The sequence below is a fragment of the Gymnogyps californianus genome, chromosome 4 (genome assembly GCF_018139145.2).
Source record: "Gymnogyps californianus isolate 813 chromosome 4, ASM1813914v2, whole genome shotgun sequence".
Taxonomy (NCBI): domain Eukaryota; kingdom Metazoa; phylum Chordata; class Aves; order Accipitriformes; family Cathartidae; genus Gymnogyps; species Gymnogyps californianus.
Window position 1 is genome coordinate 46,672,810 of NC_059474.1, and position 21,687 is coordinate 46,694,496.

General features: G+C 36.6%; 1 protein-coding gene across 5 annotated transcripts in view; it reads right to left on the minus strand.

Moving 5' to 3' along the window:
* RAPGEF2 (Rap guanine nucleotide exchange factor 2) overlaps window positions 1-21,687 on the minus strand; it is a 193,267-nt gene that overhangs the window by 24,377 nt on the left and 147,203 nt on the right. For all 5 annotated transcript variants that reach the window (XM_050895285.1, XM_050895284.1, XM_050895288.1 and 2 more), the window contains 10 exons: window positions 16,367-16,544; window positions 14,445-14,581; window positions 13,741-13,899; window positions 11,884-12,036; window positions 11,334-11,498; window positions 8,224-8,331; window positions 7,930-8,133; window positions 7,712-7,820; window positions 5,243-5,489; window positions 545-702 (listed from right to left, as the gene is read on the minus strand). In XM_050895285.1, coding sequence (XP_050751242.1) covers window positions 545-702; window positions 5,243-5,489; window positions 7,712-7,820; window positions 7,930-8,133; window positions 8,224-8,331; window positions 11,334-11,498; window positions 11,884-12,036; window positions 13,741-13,899; window positions 14,445-14,581; window positions 16,367-16,544 — 1,618 coding nt within the window. The remainder of the gene's footprint in view (window positions 1-544; window positions 703-5,242; window positions 5,490-7,711; window positions 7,821-7,929; window positions 8,134-8,223; window positions 8,332-11,333; window positions 11,499-11,883; window positions 12,037-13,740; window positions 13,900-14,444; window positions 14,582-16,366; window positions 16,545-21,687) is intronic.

Here is a 21,687-nt window from a genome sequence, read left to right on the forward strand (position 1 = left end):
AAAAAAAAAAAAAAAGAAAAAGGTAAAACTCATGGGTTGAGATAAGAACAGTTTAATAACTAAAGTAAAATAAAATAGAATACTAACAATAATAATAATAAAAATATAATAATAATAGTAATGAAAAGGAAGATGATAAAAAAAAGAAAAAGAAATAAAACCCAAGGAAAAAAAAACAGTGATGCACAATGCAATTGCTCACCACCCGCTGACCGATGCCCAAGCAGCGATCCGCCCCTCCCGGCCAGCTTCCCCCAGTTTATATACTGAGCATGACATCCTATGGTATGGAATGGAATACCCCTTTGGCTAGTTCAGGTCAGCTGCCCCGGCTATGCTTCCTCCCAGCTTCTTGCACACCTGCTTGCTGGCAGAGCATGGGAAACTGAAAAGTCCTTGACTTAGAATAAGCACTACTTAGCAACAACTAAAACATCAGTGTGTTATCAACATTATTCTCACACTAAATCCAAAACACAGCATTGTACCAGTTACTAGGAAGAAAATTAACTCTATCCCAGCCAAAACCAGGACAGATGTTTACCTGGAGTAGTATTGAAGTCTAAGATGCGGTGATGAGACTGCAGTAGATCAGGATTACTGGATGACAGTGTTCCGCTGACAGGTAAAGCGGGAGGAATGTGCTTCGTTTGCCTCAGCCCCACAATGCTGTCATCCTGAGACTGGCCAATTCCAATGTCACTGTGTCCAGGAAGAAATAAAATCAGGACTTACAGACATTCAGAGCTTGGGCTATACTAGAGGGATGCAGGGACGTCTATCGCTACATTTTCACACTTTCAACTGTTAGTACAGTAGTCACTATTTAGAAGTTAAAATTCTCCAGACAACAGTGCTTGCTGTCTAGCTTTCTCAACAGCACCCAAATGTCCACTCAAAGTGATTAGATCTGCCTGCTCACACTGCCAGAAGATCCTCATGTTCACCACTAAGCTCTGAGGAGCTGTCAGGCTCGTTATTTTTTGACGATTTCTCACAGCAGCCAAGATCTTTATTCAAAAGGTGGTACATACCTCATCATTCTTGCACCACCCCATCACCCGAACTTTGACTAATACTGCTGTCCCCTCGGTACTGTTTTATAAGACCTGAATTTCACAGATCTTTCACCCCATGACAGACAGGATTTGCAACTGTACTTCGGGACGAATTGTAGCCATACAATCCAAGATCTTTCAACGGAAACATAAGAGAGGATCATTGAGATCATCCGTTTTCCTACCCTGTATCACCTTCTCTGAGTTTCTCTTCACTGAATGTGACTGAAGTGATGCCTGCTAACTTGGAAGGCTAAGGTAAGCATCCACACTTGGGTGCTATCGGTATCGTCTCCAAAGTGCCTGACAGCTGTAAATAAAGTATTCTGTGATAAAGGTGTGAAAGGCAGGGTCCCAAAGGAGGTCAGTAGTGCTAGATGGATCAGAGACAGAGCTATCATATTATAGTAGGCACTAACTTGCTTATTGCTTTTGAGTTCATAATCAGCAAGTGAAGCAGAACAATTACTACAGGACGTAGAATTGGAGCTAGCCATTGAACTTTCGTATAAATATATAGATGCAAATCCTTCATAAAATATTCTGAGCGTGTAAAATGTTGAATAGCAGTCATTACAGAAAAGGAAAATAATTAAAAACTTAGCTACTATAGGCAAAGCCTTTTTAAAAGCCAAGCACATCTAAATCTGTATCTACACATGTAAATAAAACATAAACCAGAACTTAGATTTCATTGCAAACTGCTGCAACTCTAAAAAGTCAAGCTACTAAATTAAATGATGCAACACAAATGACCATTTGTACCCTAATTTTGGGCACTTAAGCTTTTGTCTAGTGTTCTATCCATCCTCAGAAAACCTAAAGAGAAGTAATTAAGGGCCTGATAATTATCCCTGTTGAGCACAAGCATCCTTTTGTGCTTATCAATGAATTACTTTAGCCAGTACACTCTTGTACCACTTCTTTAAGTCCTACGAATTGAACAGTACTCTGGGAAGCTATGACAGTATCTCTGGGCATTTAAGGCACAATTTTAATTACATGGACACAGCAACTGCTTTTTAGAAGGCAATGCAACTCGAAAAAGGTTGGAGGGGTATCTCTGTATGATGTGTTTGGGTTTTGTCGTTGTTTTGTTTTTCAAAAAAAAGATAACTCTGTATTACCAAAATATTTTACAAAGTATAAACCCCAAGCCATGAGAGTGACAGAAACACTCAAGTCCACTGAAAAAAAAAAAGTTCTTGGATTCTCTCTAAATCAGAAGTTAAGCTAAATCTGAACATCTGTATTTTTGTACTTCCACATAAAGCACAAAATACTGCAACAAGCAGTGATGATCAACTCAGCACACAGCACTTTTATGCTAAGTCACAAGCAAGTAAGTCTTTCACTACAACTAAAAGCATTCCCAGCAATCAATGTCTTGTTTTTCAAGTAGGAACCACTCCACACACACACAAAAAAACAAGTAAACAAAAAACCCCAAAGCCCCCGAACCTCAAAATGCTTGCTGGTGGTTCTAAACAACTATATAGTATATTTCATAAATGTGCCAACACCAATATTTTCTCTAAATTCAAATCAAATGAAGACAATGTGACTCTCCCCCTTATATTAATAGTTTCACTTGCATTATGTATTCCTTTTGCTGTTTGTCAGTTTTATATAATCTTATACCTATCTGATGCGTCATGACCAAAGCAGGTTCAGTAAAGTGGATCAACTGACAAATGTTAGGTTTTAAAAAAAATAGAAGTAATGTTTCTAAAATTGTTCTCAATTCTAAGTATTCATATACTAAATTGGAAAGTATTTACCTTAAACTCAGTTTACTCTATTTTTAAAACTTAAATCAGAATCTGAGTGAGTTCTAACTTATGCAAACAAGAAATGAACCCCAGAAATTTCAGATACAAATAGCAACACTAGAAAACTCCAGGTCCCATGAAGTGCCCCTGCTGTTAGGTAAAATATTTTATTATGCTGGTGAAAGGAGATTGTGGTTCTAAAGGAAAGGCATTTCTATTGCTTTCTGTATGCATTTATCATGCAGGGAGATAGCATTAACTAAGAAATAACTTTCATGCTGAATGACAAACAGGGTAGAAGGGATAATGGAATGGCAGAGCTGTCTGAATGCTTCTTCCTTCAAAATACAGTACACTGTGCATCCCACTGCAGGGCTGCAAATAGAGAGGAGAGAGGGGAGCTGCTTCTTTGTCTGGGATGCTGCACTATGGACCAGGCAAAACTTTGCTAGAGATGGAGATGGGGGCTGTGTTTAATCCTTATTTGGAGCAACTGAGCCTACAGACTACAAAACCACTCTGGATTAGAAGAGTAAAGAAAGCAAAGAGCTCGAGTGGAGGCTGTAGCCAGAAGCACACTTCAAGAGATGCCTCATAGCTGGTGGAGAGGAGGAGATTTCCCAGTAGCTGCAAAGGAAATGGTGCTGTTTGCTCAGTTCGGGAAGTTGCTTGACATTATTGGACTAAAAAGCAAGACTGAAGGAAGGCATTATCTCCTGCTCAAACTGATTTGTGTTTGATACTGATTTAATGTCTCACGAAGCAGACAAGCTCCCTCTAAGAGTGACCTCATTCTACTTTAAAGATTGGTTTTATCTGGATACATTCTGGAGGCACTGGAGACCCCTGCAGTAGTCATGTTCAAAAAAAGGTGGACAGTTTCACCTCATAAGCTAGCTGACTCATGAAGTCTTTAAATACCTACTTTAGTTAATGAGTATATCAGCTTTTTCATCCTTGATTTTTGGTATTTAAAAACACGTGAGAATAGGTAAAGTCCCTTAATATATGCAATACCATTAATTATTAGGAAGAACAAGATAGAAGTTTCTACACAATAGGGGGGGGGAAAAGCACAAACAGGAAAGACTACAGCTACACATCTCTATGCAGAAACTGTGCAGACACAAACAACTGAACGTCAACAGGCTTTGCAGACAAATTGCTGTATGTAATACATGAAGTAAAGCTAGCAAAAGGAAAATAGGTCAAGTGTACTGTTTTTCTGAGTCTTACCCAAAGAGGTCCCTGCACAGAAAAAGTGCAAAAATCAAAGGAATCAAAGAAAAAAAGAAAACCAACAAGAAAATTTTATGCTAAAGCTGTGAACAATGGTGAACAATGCAAAAAATCACGCCTAACAGTACGCATGGCTCATCAGAGGAACAAACATACAAGACCAGTGAAATAAAAGAAAACATTATAAAGACAAACAACATAAAAAGAGGATTTACAGATTCTCCTCTGCTGGAATGTATCTGTGTCAATTTAAGAAATATCCATTATGTGGATATAATAATTTATATTCACTTAGCCTTTACATTATTAACATTCTACGTATAATGTTTCAGAACACTACTCATTTATTAGGGAATACCTAACATTAGTTAAGCAAACTTTTTTTTTTTTTCCAAGTAATAGCAGGAAAAAAAATCTTAGATTTTCAGCACAAGTGTCTTTTTCATGAATTTACATAGAATATATTTCTTCCTCAATTGGACACCGAAAAGAAAAATGCAAGAGAACACGCTGAAAACACATCAACTACCCTCTACAATTCATTTTTCCCACTGATGCCATCTGTCTTGGCCAAGAACCAGATTCCCATAAAATCATATAAAATTCATTCTTCTATTGTTTCCAACAATCCTTATCAGAACTCTATTTCTAAAAGGTGTTCATAGAATAAAAGATATCAGATACCATATTTAGCTTTCATTAAAAGGATACTCAATTCTATCAAAGAACTGAAGTTAAAATTTTAACCTCAGTCTCCCTTATGGCAGTATGCAGAAATTCTTATAGACCACTGGAATGTGGATAAATTGAAGTGATTACTCCTATCAACCATTTGCAAGCAAACCTGCTTGCAGAATTATTCTGAAATTAATTGCCTGGGATGCTTCCAATTAACAGTCCTCTTAAAAGAAAACAGTAAGTGACATGAAAAAGTATTTGTGCCATCACTTTGTCTATAAGAAGTAAAATATGTTCATATTGATGTCAGGAGCTGCATTGTTAGTAGTCTATGATCATTCAAATATTCAGACTAGTATTTTCTAGTATATTTTTTCAGATATAAGCATGGTTTGCATTAATAAATAAAAAAGCATCATGACAAATTATAAGTATAATGAGAAATTATTAAAATTAAACACAAAGCAAACATTTAAGAGGAAATAAAAAACTCACTTGTACGGTTTCTGAGGCAGAATACTGATTCGAGTCTTGTCAAGTATCTTCTTTAATTTATTTCTTCCTCCAACTGTGTTGGCTTTACTTTTCTTATTTACTTTTTCTAATCCTATTACCTGCTCCACATCAACGGCAAGGTCTGGGATGGAATAACGACTCGCCTTTTTAATATCACCAATTTTAGGCAGGTGGGGAGCACCATTTCTTTTTTCCTCTGACAACCGTGTTAAGAGTTCTTTAAAAACTGCACAAGACACGAAAAGGGAGGAAAGAAAAAGAACAAAAATGTAAAAGAAAGCTCTGTGCACCAGACCAGTTTAATATTAAACATTACAAAAAACCGATTAGGATATTCTGTCAATTTAAGCACTACATGAATTTAGATATAAGAGTTAAAAAAAAAAATTAAATTTTAAAAAGGGCATTCATTTTCTGTAGTATGAATCAGAAAAATCAGTAAATTGGCCCAGCTCAGAATAGAAATACACTAGATAGCCACATGGTTGCACGGATGGTGTCAACGGAAAGACTTTGACTTTTCAACCTAAGGACACAGGCTTCTGCAGAATAGTAGCAAGCATAAAAAGAACACACTAGACAAAAATGAGACTGGAAAACTAACAACTGAGAAGGAAGGTTTTAAACAGATAGCCAGCAACAAAAGCTCTCAGATGGACAAAAGATTATTAGCAACAGGATCAAAAAAATCAGAAATCAGAGGGGAAACTGCAACAAAGTCATAAGGAAAATATAAGAAAGTATGAGACTACTGAGACACCTTGGATGTTTGACAGGGCTGTTGCGTCCATCTGCCAGATATACAAAAAACCTCTCAGACTCCCTCAGCTCCCTAGCAAAGAGTCACCTCTGAGGCAGAAATACCTGATGACTTTGTGAATTAGTTCTTCTACTGCAACATTTAGCTTCACAAAAATGTTGATATATTTAAATAAATCAAAGCAAGCTGATCTGGAGATCAAGTCACATATTCTGAGTGTGAGAGGAAGTCTCCATATATAAATAGAAAAATCATCTGATAAGTTGATTTGTAATAATAAATGAAAACTGATAATTAAAACCAAGGAATTCTAGATAAAGTGGGAACAAGGGCAACCAGCTAAGGATAAGTATCAGGGGCTAGGTTTTACTATTATGTATTAATTTTGTCCTTAATATTCATCCTTATCTCCAGAGGTACATAACAAATCACCAAGAGACTTCAAAAGCTTCAAATAAGACACACAAAGAAAAGTGGAGGAGAGTAATCCAAGCCAATAACTGTACTGTCGAATAGGAGCTGCGGGCTGGAGAGACAAATTAGATACAGATAAGAAGATGCTGTTAAAAAAAAAGCAAACTCTCCTTTGGGGATTTGTTGATAAGGAATACTGCATGCAATACACAGAAAGTAACTGTTCTGAGGCTCTACTGTGATGTGATTTCAGTATTTGCAGTGGAACAACAAGATTAAAAACTTAGAAAAACACAACTTCTGAAGAAATGAAATTGGGTTTAATCTTAAATGTGCTAAAGCAACACATGAGATCCAAAAACCTAGTGTGTGAAGGATGGTTACACAGAACTTACACATACAGAAACAAGCATATACTGCTAAACAAGCATACACAGATATATTAAGAAATGCCTTAATTATTAGAAACAATTGAAATATTAGAATCTTTACTGCAAAGCCAAAAAAATCCCCAGGAAACAGATGTGACAGATGACTTTTGGAGATAACCTAAGCATATTTAATCATCAGTTAGTGCAATGACATCCTGTGGTAATATTCTGCCCAACTTACTTGTGATGAAGAGCCTGATTCTGAAAGAGACACTTGGGGAACACACCACTAAATTATATAAATAATCCAAGTATCCAGTGGTAAAAAAATCAAACAAACCCCACAGACTATTAATTACTTATGATGCTAACTGAGGTCCTGAGCTACTTAAAGACTCCTCCATGATTGCTTTAGTATTTGTTAGAGGGAGAAATGAAGAGAATAGATTCGGAGGGTAGCGAGATTGTTTTCACCTTGGCAAGAAAGTTTTTATTAACCTTGTCACACTCATTGTAGGCATGGACTGAAAAACTATGAGCAAATTCAGCAGACAGATTAAGATCACTGATCAACTGAAATTCCAAAAGAGGCTTCTTTCTTGAGAAAGGACTAAACTTTACATGTACAAACACATTTTATAAGTTTGAGCTAAATGGTCACAATAGTTCCTCTTAATCCAGAAACGTGCACTTGTGAGAGTGAAGTCACTTCATATAAGACCCTATTCATACATTTTTCTCAGCAATTATGAACTAAGGTATTTTAGGACCTGCAAGCTTCCTTCTTCTATTCTCCCCAGTACAAAAGTGTTTCAAACAAAACTATTTTAAAACGATTAAAAAAAAAAATAAGACCATCTAAATTAGAACAGAAATTAGAACAAAAAGTGCACACAAACTTACCAAATAAATTGGTTTTCACAGTGATAGACAGATGAGTGTTATTTCTAAGGATTTCCATGGCTTTTGACAGCTGAATGTTTTCAAAGTTTTGACCATTCACTTCCAGTATCTAAAAATACCAACAGGTAGTGTTATTTTTATTTAGCGAAGAGAAAGGAAACAAAAAAGGAAAGGGGGGAAAAAAAAAACCACAACAAAAACATTTTAAAATTGCATACCTGGTCTCCACGTTTCAAGCCTGCTTCTGTAGCTTTGCTACCAAAATCTACACTGTCAACAAAGATTCCAAATCCCTTTTCTGACCCTCCCAGCAAGATAAAAGGCAAAGGGGCTTCTCGAGATGGCTTTGTCAAGGTTATCAATCTTCTTTTAGCTTTAGCAGCACAAGCAATATTTAACAGCCTCAAATGTCCACCCATTTTCTACAAGAGAAAAGCATAATGAGTTATATATAACAACAGTCTGGCTACTGCCTGCCATCTCAAAGTGTCAGAAAACCCCTTCATTCTTACCTCCCTCTCCAAATTGTTCTCAAATTCTTCCAGAAATCGAGTCATAGCAGGATCTCCTTCAAAATCATTGAAGTGATTGTTCACCCACAACAATACTACCCGTGTAACCTGAAAATTAATCAATAATATAAATATTTTCCAGGAATAGCATTAGTGCTGTTCTCGGTAAGCCCTTTAAAAATACTGCTCCTTAAAGCCCCTGTAAATTTCCATTGGAATCCTAAATATTATATATATACACCCAAACCTAACTTTACTAATATGCAATCATTTACTAGGAGGACAAAATGAATTAAGTATTAAAATTGCTTTCACTTCTATAAGCAATTGTATGTTGTATTTCATAAAGAATACTATGAGTTAGAAAATTAACACTGGCTGTATCAAATTTGATTAAGTAGGGAATAGAGCACACAGGTACAAGGCAACAAGTTAGATCCATTTCTGACTTAACAACAATTTCCTGTTCATGTACATTTCCAAATCTGCTTAATTCTTCAAGCACGTGATCATAAAGCTTCCGATACTGCTTTATATTGGTTCTTGAATCTCACAAATCATTAGATAAGCCACCTTTAACTTCGTTAGGCATTTACCTGTGTAAAAGAGCTATTGTATGTTTAGAGGCAGGGAAAAGGAGCTATTTTCAGAAGCAGGAAGGAGGTTTTAACAGCAAATACATGCAATTCTTTTCCTTAGAGTCAATCTTTCAGTTTACTACTCCTCCTTTCTCTCCACCCCTACTCCCCCGCCTAAGCAACTATGATTATCAAGTTCAGAAGGATCTTAGCTGGTATTTTATTGTTTGTTAGGAAAAAAACCCTAAAGGAATGCTATCAATTAATATTACTGAAGGTAAAGCCACAATATAAGAGCTGCATTTTTAAAAACTATATGCTTCCACTATAAAATTTCATCTTAGTATGTGATTTGATCTGGAACATCAGCAGCACTTGTCCTGATAAAATAAGAGAGTTTTGATGTCTTGAATTAATATTGATTTACACTATTTTTAAAAAGCTCCTGAATCCAAAACGGTTGTGCCACTCAAAAGTCATCTCTAAAAATACAGCTGCATTTCTTCTGTTATGCTGGGACCGTAAGTTAGTAGGGGAAAACCTCTAAACATTTCAAAAACTAGAGCTTAAAAACAAAATCTCATACAAATTTTAATCAGCTAAAGCTAACCCCTGTCCTCGTTCTTTGCGTCTGCACAAAATCTAAACCTCTGTAGCCTTTTATGCTAAAGGTCTGACACCAGGCATCCAAAACCAAACCCTGCCACCCTCATATACAGTTTCCAAGTAGTTTGCCTTTTACCCTAGAAAAGCAAGTGAATTCAGAAGAATTGCCAAAATTAATGACCAAACTAATAAAGTACTTCAGAACTCCTCGAGAGTTCATATTTCTAACAGGAGGCAACTGCACAGCACTACGTGCTGCAGCTCCCAGCCACAGCGATGTAGCTAGGGGTAGCATTTCTGACATATTTGCAATTTTTCCACTTTCGAAATAGAAGATGAACTTTCTTTCTGTTAAACATCTGTGCTGTTTTTCATTAACGTGGATGACATTGGAAGAGCCAGACAATGTCTGGTTAAATTTAGGCTAATTGCAGATTTTTAAAATTGGCTGGGAAGTTGCAAGCCATACCACGTAATATATTTTAAATCACTCCAGTGATAGCTTCAATATCAATGCTGCTTTCAAAGTTTGGGTGTACATTAGTAAGTCCCAAGGACACTGCGCTGGAAAGGGTTGAATGGTGACTTCCAGAGGAAAGCCACTACTTGTGTCACAACCAGGAACAGCATTAAAAGAGGATTAAAGCTGTGAAGTCAAGTATCCTGCTGCTGGGCAAAATCATCAGTAAGGCTGGATCTCAAATGTCCCAGTCTGATTACTACTGAGTACTGATTATCCTCAGGAAGTTTTATTCACCCCTTTTCTTCTCCTCACTGCCTATCAGCCCCTAATACAAAACAGTCAAAATCTTCCAGATTCCTTGTTCCCCACTTGTCCCAAGCTGTTCTCTGACTCTTGCCTTTCTGTCAGTGCTACTGGATGTCAGAAAGTGTTGGTTACTGAGACGGCAGAACAAAGAGCTGCTCTGTTTTCAGACCTGATGATACCAGCAACTGTGCTGGCTCACGCTTTTACAGAGGCGGAGGGGATTATCCATTGGAGTACAAGAAAAATAAGTTTAAAGATGAACTCCAATATTATAGCTGTGAGGCTGTAACAAGCCTATGCTAAACAATGTTAGCTGCAAAGCTTATCCTCTCTGCCAGATGTAAGATTCTTCCTCCAAGGCACAGATATACTAGCGTTTCTAGAAGAAATACCCAGATTTAAATAAAAGTTGAAAACCAAATTTCTCTTTAACCTTATTGATTTAATTCCCTTGGTTTCAAATTTGCAAAAAACATCTGGAAATTTTTACCAGTTTTTTTACATGAGAAAGTTGTATCCAAGTGAAAATAAAGCATTACAGTGTGAAGCACCACATAACCTCAATAGACAGTGTGCCAAAACTGGATATACAGGGCCTTATTCTTCCATCATGGCAGTTTTGTTTAGGGAAGGGGATGTTTGATTGCTTTCTTGTGTTGGGTTGGCTTTTTTTTTTTAATGCTGTGTAAGGCTCAACAGATTCTTAACAATGGCTATATTTTCCAGTCTCTTTATATAAAAATAAATTATCACAAAATGTTTGCCAAGTTGTGTTAACTAGTATTATGTATGGAAAACACAGAACTTAGTTATATGCTCAAATTTCGAGACACAATATAATTCTATTGAATTATATTAAATAAAAATACTGATTATTGGAAAAAAGCTTTCCCTATACTTGCAAGCAACTAAGTTACTTTGTAAAAACACAGCAAGGTAAAACGTGGCTAATTTACCTTGCCTGAGCACATTAATACTTAAATAAAATAAGGAAAAAAATATTTTCTTAGTTTTATCCATATATTCTGCCATTAAAACATGTCACTAGCTATTTGTGTCTTAGTCAGTTTAGTCATTCTCTCTAAAACATATTTTATTCTTAATAGCTTATATTTCAATGCCAATGGTAACAGGTATGTAATTCGGGGGATTTTAACCTTATCCCTGAGGCTGGGGTCATTGAACCACTCCAACAACTTCTTGCCCACTTCCATTGGGCTGGAAAGAAAGGTCCGATATGTCAACAGGAAGTCTTCTATAAATGTTGGGTCTACCACAGAGTGCTCTTCCACCAAATGCATGGTTAACCTTTCAGCTGTTCCCTATTAAAAAAAAAAAAAAAAACAAAAAACCACAACTTAGTTATTAAAACAGATTTTCAATAAATGCAAATGTGTTTTCTTGTAACATACTGACGATGCACTACACTAGAAAGAATACTGGCATCTATTGACTGATGAGCTAAGCAAACATAACAGCTTAACCATTGTCATAAGAAATGTAAAAAATTTATGTAATTAATTTCTATAGAAATCACCTAGTTATCAATATGCATAATTATCAAGAGAAAAACTAGACATATTAACTGTCTATTTTCAAATATATATTTTTATAACATATATCTCAACTAATCCTGGACCTAACTTGCCAAGTTAAGAAGTTTATAGAACAGAGACTTTTGCAAGACACTCCCTCTTTTGCTTTTACCTTGATGACAATGTGACCTTTTCTTGTTCCAGTGCGATCAAGCTCCCTGTGCTCCTTCACCATCACAATCTCCCCTTCCTCTTCTACCTTCTGCATGTTCTTTTCCACTTGATTGAGGATGCGGCAATAATCTTGCTGGGCTATACAAACAAACTGGAAAGAATCATCGCGCACCAGTATTAAAAGGTAAAATCTTCAGAAAAGCATTTAGACTTAAGATGCAAGTACTCTATTAATAGAAAAGATAAAGTAGTTTCTCAACCTGCAATGAGCCAAATTTGTCTTTCCAGCAGTTCAGCTGTAGTAAGCAGATGAATACACAATAACAGTACTTCCACCATAACCTTGCAGTTAGAGGAGACCAAGATTCATCAGAGCAAAATAATTTAGCATTATCAGCCATTTTTGTTTAGCTGCTTTGACCTCCCCTCTGCCGGAGACGAAGCTCAGTATCCTAGCTGGTATTTTTTCTCCCATGCAAGCTTTTGTGTGGTATTTAGAAGGGTTAAGAGACTGAATGGAAAACCTAGCTTTTATTTTTTGTGCCTATTGCTATTGTAAATAATTATTAATAATAGCTATGAAAAATGAAAAAGTCAATCATTAAGAAAACTAATATTTATTCAATTACATGAGTGCAGGCACACAGAAACAAATTACTTCTGGATTAAAGCAGACAGCAGGAAAAATATTTTCTACAATCACGTGCTCAGCCAAGAATAAGTGAAAGAATAAATATCTTAAGAATATTGCTAGCACCTACACTATGCAAATATAATTAAATCACCCACTACAACTTAGAAAAAGAAAACACTGTACACACTATGATTTGCCTTCTATAACTTGTTAAAAGTTTTATACCTTTGTCTCTTTTTTGGGGGGCAAGATTAAACTGTCTTCTTATATGAACTTGGGTATTTAACTGAAAGGAAATAACAGTGTTTCTTCTGATTGAAAAGTTATTAAATCATCATGTACATACTTAGGACAAAGGCATCAGATTCACAGAGATAGTATTTTCTCCTGCATTCTTTATAATTCATTTACATACCTTTTCTATTTCCAGCAGCTAGTAGTAGCTGAAACAGAAGTCCCACAGTTTGGATTTGTTGCAACACGTTATCCTAACAAGATATCATTTACGCACTTTCTGGAAGTTAGATGGGCAAACTAAACCAGGTGACTCCATTAACACACATTTACACCCATTTCAAAGGGCATCTACTGGAAGATAATTAGCCGTCAGGACCAAGCAAAATGCTTAATTCACCCAGGGCTTGGCTATTATTTTCTGGATGGGAATAAGCAAATAGCAACCACATATCCAGATTAGGCTAGTAGTTTTATGCTATGAGAAGCATTCCTTACATCTGACTGCTTGTGTTATAGCAAACATCAAGATTTTCCTTGAATGGCCAGATTAGCTGAAACTAGAAGATCTTCCACTCAAACCATGGGAGAGAGAGCTTGTATTACTTTAAGATTCAGTAGCTGAGTCGAGTAAGGAAGAATGGCTATTACCTGTAGAAGTAAAAGAGCTTGTAATGGCTAACAGACCTTGAGATCCTACTAAGGGAAAGTCTGAAGCAATAGACGTATGCAACAGGCTGCTGGGCCTCAAGTTCTGGAGAAAGCATGTAGACAAATCTCTTCATCCAAAATGATGCCTATCCAGCTGAAGAGAATTCAATTTCCCAGACTGTGGATATGCAGGAGCCATATTTCCCAACTATTGTACAGGGTTACACACTGGAGATTTTACATATATTCAGTTTAAAATAAAACCACATCTGGCTATTGAGTTGCATTACACCTATATGTATGTGATTTTGCATGTGTTATAGTCCGACACTCTACCTGGCAGTCATCCACTTTGGTTCTCATCACTCCTTTCATGTATTCCTTTTCCATGGTAGGGGAAACACCAAAACTGTTCCCCATGCAGAGTATCTCTGTTCTTCCATCAGGGTACGTCACCTCCACAGAGCCATTCAAAATGACTGACCAGGAATCCAGCTACAAATCAAATGTTGCAGGACACATGAAGACTGAGTCACTTAACATTGTAGTATCATACTATATAGATACAACCCTCACAATATTTCCAAATAAAAAGTTATTTTTTAGCACCTATTAAAAACATTTATAAGCTAGTTTACCTTGAATGTGCAGCTATTTCCAGCTCAAGAAAACCGGGATCTTAAGTTTATCTTTAATGTTAAAAGTTTATGTAAGGCAAAAAAAATTAAAAAAAAAAAAAAGAAAAAAAAAGAGAAGATTTTAAAGCACCACTTAAACACTGAAATAAACTCCCAAAATCAGCTCCAATAGGCAGGAAGTATTTTGTACATTATGAAGAGCACTTTCTTATGCTTTTATTGCATAAGAAATGTTGTGCGAGTGCTTAAACAAAAGCTTTCAAACTAATCGAGAACAAAGAGAGGCTTAATTTACCTGCTCAATGTTGCTTTTCCTTTTTTTTAGCAACAAAAGAGGACCTTAACCCTGTGGAATCTGAGTTGTCTGGTATAATAGGAGAGTCAAAAGCAACTTCTACTGACCTCTTCCCCATCGTTTAGTACAATAGTTCCTGCTCTCTCCACAACTGCAAACACCATTACAGCACAGAGCTCTCTCCTCACTGACATTGTCATGTTGGCAAAAGCAGGCAATTGATGCATGAATTCCAGTAGTTGTTCTGAAGGAGAAAAAGCCCACTGAGTCGTGCATATCAAAACAACAAAGCACAGTAAAGACAGTTTTTCAGCAAGATGCCTGAAGCTATTTAAGCTAAAATGCTGCACAATCACTTCTGTATACTAATAAATCATGTACAGTGGCCTGTTGTAATTACTGGGTATTTTGTAGACACAGACTGGCTGGTCATATCATCAGTAGAATCCCTGCAAAGTAAAAGTCAGCATAATGGAAGAACTGTAATGTAACTGAGAGCTCTGAATACAACCAATGATATTTGTAATACTCCAGCCAGAGCAATAACTCCCTTCAGGCTACGATAGGCCTGTATAAAACACAGCAAGACATTAAGAAGGGAAATTTCACAAAACTGAGCAAGTTCATTGGTAAAGCCATCCCTTCCTATGCTAGACTTAACAGTAAATTGTACTTGATCATCATCTGGCAGATTCACAAAGTTCCTCTTGGATGGACCAGACAGGATTACTGTCTTAAACGTGACTACTGCTGCTCTATCTTCTGTATGCACTGGAGTTGCACTTGTACTCAACAGTGAACTTCTCCCTTATTTTCGCTTTTTACATTGTTCATAACTACAGAACTCAATTTTTCTTAGCAGTCCTGCTGAGGGATTGTACGTCCTAAATTTTAGACATTTTTGCATTCAGTTGGATCTAAAAAACCTACTGAAAGTAGTCAGTAGGACCCCATCTTTTTCCTAAATTTTTATTTACTGAGAATCACTGAATGGTTGAGGTTGGAAGGGACCTCTGGAGGTCATCTGGTCAAACCCGCCTGGCTCAAGCAAGGCCACCTACAGCCAATTGCCCAGGATCGTGTCCAGATGGCTTTTGAATATCTCCAAGGAGGGAGACCTCTCTACCACCTCTCTGGGCAACCTGTGCAGTGCTTGGTCACAGTAAAAAAAAAGTGTTTCCTGGTGGTCAGACAGAGCCTCCTGTGTTTCAGTTTGTGCCCATTGCCTCAGGTCCTCTCACTGAGCATCACTGAGAAGAGCCTGGCTCTGTCATCTTTACACCCTCGCTCCAGGTATTTGTATGCATTGATGAAATTCCCCTGAGCCTTCTCTTCTCCAGGCTGAACAGTCCCAGCTCTCTTAGACCTTCCTCATATAAGAGATGCTCCAGTCCCTTAATCATCTGATAATCAACCTTAATCATCATTTAGTCATACTTTGATAAAAACCCTAAAACTCAGCCAGTGAAACAGATTAGATTAGAAATTGTAAGAATTTGAATTCTAGTTCTGCTTTGCTTTCAATGTATTAACCTGCACGTTAATATAGCAAATTAGTTTGATTAGATGCACATTTACGTAAAGGTCTTAACAGCTCCAATGTTTAACACAAATGTATATCTTTGGTTAAAAACAGACACAAGATCACAACTTACAATTAAAAAATTTAATGTGATAAGCATCCAGTGTTGACGCTCATGTTGACTTTGCCAAGGTTCTGTCTGTTTTCCAGTACGCAATGTTTACTTCAAAAACCAGTTCTGGTATCAATTAGAAGTTGAAGCTTGAGATCGAAAGGGCCAGCAACTAATAGTTTTCACCCATATTATGTGTGTTTTCATCCTCTTCTTTGGCTGTACTCATTCACTGGCTGAATTTATGGCATTTACGAATCACCTTACAGAATAAACACTAAACTTACCAACTACAAAAGCCAATGATGAAAATAAAACCTCAAGCTCAAAAAATATTTTTTTTTTTGGTGAAGGAGAACAAGTTTGACAGTATTTTACTACATTGCAATACTTACCAATGTCATCATCTGTCCTGTCTATTGGGTCTTTCTCTAAGCAGTCTCTAACAATATCCCTACTCATCAAAGGATCCGATGCCCTTTCAATGTCTTCTTCATCATCATCATCCTCAGAATCCACTGCTGTCTCTGGCAACCCACTGAGATCCATATCACCAGCCTCACTTTCTGTAGCCTAAATTCATGTATAAACAATTTTAAAAAATAATGAAAACATTCAAATGTGTTCTTCACTGCTACAGTTTTCTAGTTAAATGTACAGAAATTAATTCTATCACCTAACAGAACACTCATAAATTCACTCAATATTTTTTATATTTTTTTTCTTTACATATCTTTTTGAAACAACTAACAATTAATCAACGCAAAACCATTGTTTAAACAGGGCTTTTAACACCTGTTTCAATCAGCCACACAAACAGGATTCAACAGACATTATTTAATCAGTAGGTCTTGGGGGAATTGAAGGCAGCTATATTTCAAGGAACAATTTCTTGGAATATTAGTTGAATATAATTTTTTTAAATAAACAGTTCATTTAAAACAGTTTCTGTTCCTTCCCCAACTTTACATTTTCAGACACTTAGGAATGCAATGTAATTTTAAGTAGACAGTTTTGGGAAATAAGTACAGCATCAAAACGCTACAGGAATTTAGCTGTCTCCTGGTAACCTAGGACTATATTTTTCTTTTACAATTGCAGCTGAACAGAGTTAAATATGGCTTTCATTTGCTGATAAACTGTATAAGAATTTACAGATGCAGAAAAAAAAGTGAAGTCACTGCTTAAACAACACAGATGGACTACACAGAATATCTGCCAAACTTAACCTCCTTTAAATTGTATTAAAATGAAGGAAAACATAGTCCATATATAGCCTGAGGCTATTAGCATAGCACCTAAAGGTAAATACATTTTAATGATTCAGTTTTAAGACCAAGCACTTAATAAATCCCACAAACATTTGTCTGTCACGGCTGATAAAGCTGCTTTTTCTCAGAACCTGATTTAATACCACAGCAGCTGCCAAGGCTCAGCTATGACAATTTGAAGGAAATGCAAGCTTCTAATGAGCAAGTTTTAAGCCATGACTTGAGAAACCAAGTTTCACATGCCCTACAGGGATGGTTTGTTTCTGAAACTCTGGAAGCACACAATGCGTTCACGTATACTTTAAAAATACTACATGGGGCAAACACTGCTACTAAAGCCTGATTTATCGATCTGTCTCTCACACTGGTAAAAAAAATCCACCCAAAACTAGGTCACTCTCCAAACACAGAGAAGGTAAGACAAATCACGTTGATATTTTCGTAGATTCATCTTCCCTACTCCTGCCTCACTGGCTGTGGCTGACATCTGTTACTTTAATGCCATTATACACGGCCATGTTATGAATGGTAGCATATGGCTGGAGACAGCTCAGGGCAGCTAGTGTCATTCTTAAATGCTTCTGTCCTACAGTACAACACAAGCTTTGTAACAGGGTCTTGTTAATATAAAAAGCATAACAGCACCTACACAATATTCAAATTATTCTCAATTTGCGGTTTTTTTTTTTTTTTTTTTTAAAAAGTGCTGAGCGTTTCTTAAGCAGGATAAAGAAGGGTGTTATACAGGCGTACAAACAAATCACAAAAATGATAGCACTGACGGCAGTATTGTCATTAGCAGTCTTACTATGCTTAATATGCATGTTCTCTATGATATATTTGAAACAGTTGCTCTAACTACTCTTACAAAATAGCCTTCATCAAAAGCAACTGGTGGAAAAATTAGTGATGATGAGTCAGTAGACACACAGCTTATGACATCGATCTGTCAGAATCAGAAGTCTCCAACTGTGGCAATTCCAGTGACAGTGGGACTGACTAATTCACAAGTCAATTTTGCAAATCTTCCCATTACTAACAAGCGCCCCTCCTACCTGCCCAGAATAAGCTTTCTCAAAAGCACGTTGGTAAGATGAATGCAGGACTAAATTTAGTCACACAATGCTAACACACATTAGACATATTGTACAAAACTGATTAAAAGACTAGTTATTTGACTGTCTTAAAACAATAAACCAAAACCAAACAGAAGTTGAAGCTCTATTATCAAGAAAAGTTGATGCTATTTTAAAAAAATTCTCACACAAATAAAATGCAATTATGTATCCAGAAAATACTTTAAAAATTACAACTGAAGGTTACAAGTATTTCCTGAAGATGATCACTTTTTACAGAGCTAACTAAATCTTTTTGACAACTGAAGTCATTGGTAGAAATCTGAATGATAAAGCAACTATTTCTAACTTACTAGTTATCAAAAAACATAAACCACTGCAACAAAGAAGCTCAGAATCGAATGCAACAATCCACAGAGTAACAAGAAAATTAATTTAACTTTAACCTTTAAAAATAAACTTTATCTTTTGAGGAAAAAAGACTACTTTTGCAAGCAATTTTCTGAAAAAGATATGATTATGCAAAAGTTAGCAAAGGAACACAAACATAGCCTTTCCACAGAGGCAATATGCATACACAGTAGTAAATAATCAAAAAAATTCATCTCACAGGGACTCCCTCTTCAGTTTATACATGCAAAAAGGTTTGCATGAGTTTTTTTACATTATTAAGAATAACTGGATCTGTCTTTATGTTAAAAGCATGCACCAATTTATCTACAAAACATTGCAGATAGCTTCTTTAGGCTTAGTAGCATCAAGTATGACATTAAGTACTCAAGGTCCTCTTGCTGACACGTTAAACTTCATAACTCACCTACTTCGAGTACTTTTGTACCCCCTCACATGTTAGAAAAATCAAGCATGTCCGCACAGGAACCCTTAGTTATGAAGCAATAGCCGTGCATTTGTGTAAGACTAAAGGGAAAACTTCGATTAGCTCCTTTGAGGACAGAGGCTTCCTTATAAACCTCAGCAGTAGAAAATCCAGAACACAAGATGAATACCTGACAGAATTTATACGATAGTCAGTCATGAGGCTTAGAGCTTCCCAAGGCATTTAATCAAGGATGAAGTACACCTTGGAAATCAGTGCTTTCATAGATGCATGTTGTTCTTTGTCTCTTGGGTAATAAGAGAAGTTAGCTTCACTTAAATAAATCTAAAAAGAGATTGCATGTAAGAAAAATGCTGGTTGCAGCTTAAAGTACAAAACAATGTCTCTCCAAAGTCTGAATACCAGTTGCAATGAAAATTTTCTTCACAGTTGCAAAGATGGCATGAAAAATTTGCTGAAGCTTCAAAGGAATCGCGTAATGACAGCCTAACATTTTATTTGTCAAATCACCAACAAGAAAGTCAGGAGATTTAAGACAGACATTTTCAAGTCTGAGGTGAAGAGTTATTTCATATTTGGTACCTAAGGAGACCTGCCCAATTTTAAGCAGTGTCTATTAAGGGTAATATTGTAGTAATACAAAAATGGTTGTTCCAACTGCTAAGGATCTCCAAGACCAAATTCAATTCTAGATTTGAGTAATAACAGCTAATTAAACAAATACCATGAAATAACTAGGAAAAGATGGAAAGTAAAGGAGCCTTGTGTCACTTTTCTCAGTTAGCCTTTGGCTCCTTGACCGAAGGGGGGGGGGGGGGGGGGGGGGGGGGGGGGGGGGAAGAGAAAAAAAGCAGAACTATCATTCATTCCCCTTAGGTCAAACTGGGCAGACTGCGGAAATGGAAGACCCTGTTGGTCCCTTTAGACTGGTATGAGAGGAAACTGATTAAGCCCAGCTCTACTGATCTTTCATTTTTTGGAGGCATCATGAACACGGACATAATGAGAGAGGTGATGGACTACATGAACAGCTAAAGAAGATGACCTCCTTTACTGCCTCATTTCCTTCTCCAACCAATTTTTGGGTATCTGTTGAGAAAAAGATCAGACGAGGCCAAAGGGGATGTTGGCTTATCCAACCGATCTATACCTTTACAGTCAAGTAACTCTCCCTCCCGTATTATAACTGCTTCATCACACACGCCTGCACACACATACCAGCCTTACTATGGGAAAGAAATTGGGAAGACTTGGAGAACCACTTACAAGATGACTGGCTCTGTTTTAGGTGGCCTTCACAGTTTTCTTTTCTACACTGGTTTGGGGAAAAAGCTTCCAGGTGATCTTAACAATATAAAGAGAAAAAACTAGAAAACTCTTAAAATTAACCACATTAACTACTGATTTCTTAGTATTTTAAACAGAGGAGTATTTTAGCCTACACTTTTTTTTCTTTTTACCACTTTCCTTAGGAAACATTATGAAAAAAAAAAGCATCATTTTGAATAATAAATCCTCTTTGTGACTAATGTCACCACCTAAATTGACAATCCAAAATGTCCAAACACGCAAGAGGAAAATACTGGGAAAAAGTAAAAAAAAAAAAGCATAGAAGACACTTGTTGCGCAAACCAGAAATACGTTCATTGTCTGGTGCAGTCCTTCAAGTCCATGAAGCTAACAAAGAACGCAGCCAAGCTCAGCTCAGAAAAAAACACCCCCACCTTATTTTTCAATCATTGTCGTTTAAGGGCTAAAAAATAAACTAAAAAATGAAATTAAGAATGTTTACCAGTGAAAACATTCATTTTTTGCTTCATAACTTATAAGCCGATACTGATACAAAACACCAAGAACACTACACCTCTCGTGAAATCACTGCAAAAGTTCCAGTAGCTTGAAAGATTTTCTCCTGTCATTATATAGGTACATTGGATCCAGCTTTTCCACAGAGAGAAAACATGGCTGGGGTTTTGTTTTACATTAGGTTTCAACTCACTTGGCAAAAGTTTACAACATAAATGGCTATGAAATTCAACCCATGTAACTATACTATGTATTTGTTTGTTAAAGAATTATCATATATATAACAATCAATTATAACTATTACATGCACACAACTCATACATAAATCTAAGGTAGTAAAATTATTTTTTATACTCTACTAACCTGAGTGCAAATGGCCATGAAATACCTTAAAACTCCTTCAGTCTAAGAGTTTTACTGCTCTCTCTTCATATTTATTCTTTCATTATCTACTACAAAATTTACAGCACAGCAGCCCACATCTGTCACAGGAGTCGGTCTGAGCACTATTCCTCCCTAGAGGTGGAAAAATGTGATAATCCTGACAACACACACCAGAACAGCATCCTCCCCTATCGCCAACTAATTGCCACTTTCTCAAAATGGAGCAACGTTTGCTGAGACCACAGGCATACAGAACAAGGACTCTGAAAGTTACTCCTAGGCTACAAACTGCAGAACAGATTAGGGGACCTGAACTCACCAGGAGTGCTAAGGTACTGTAC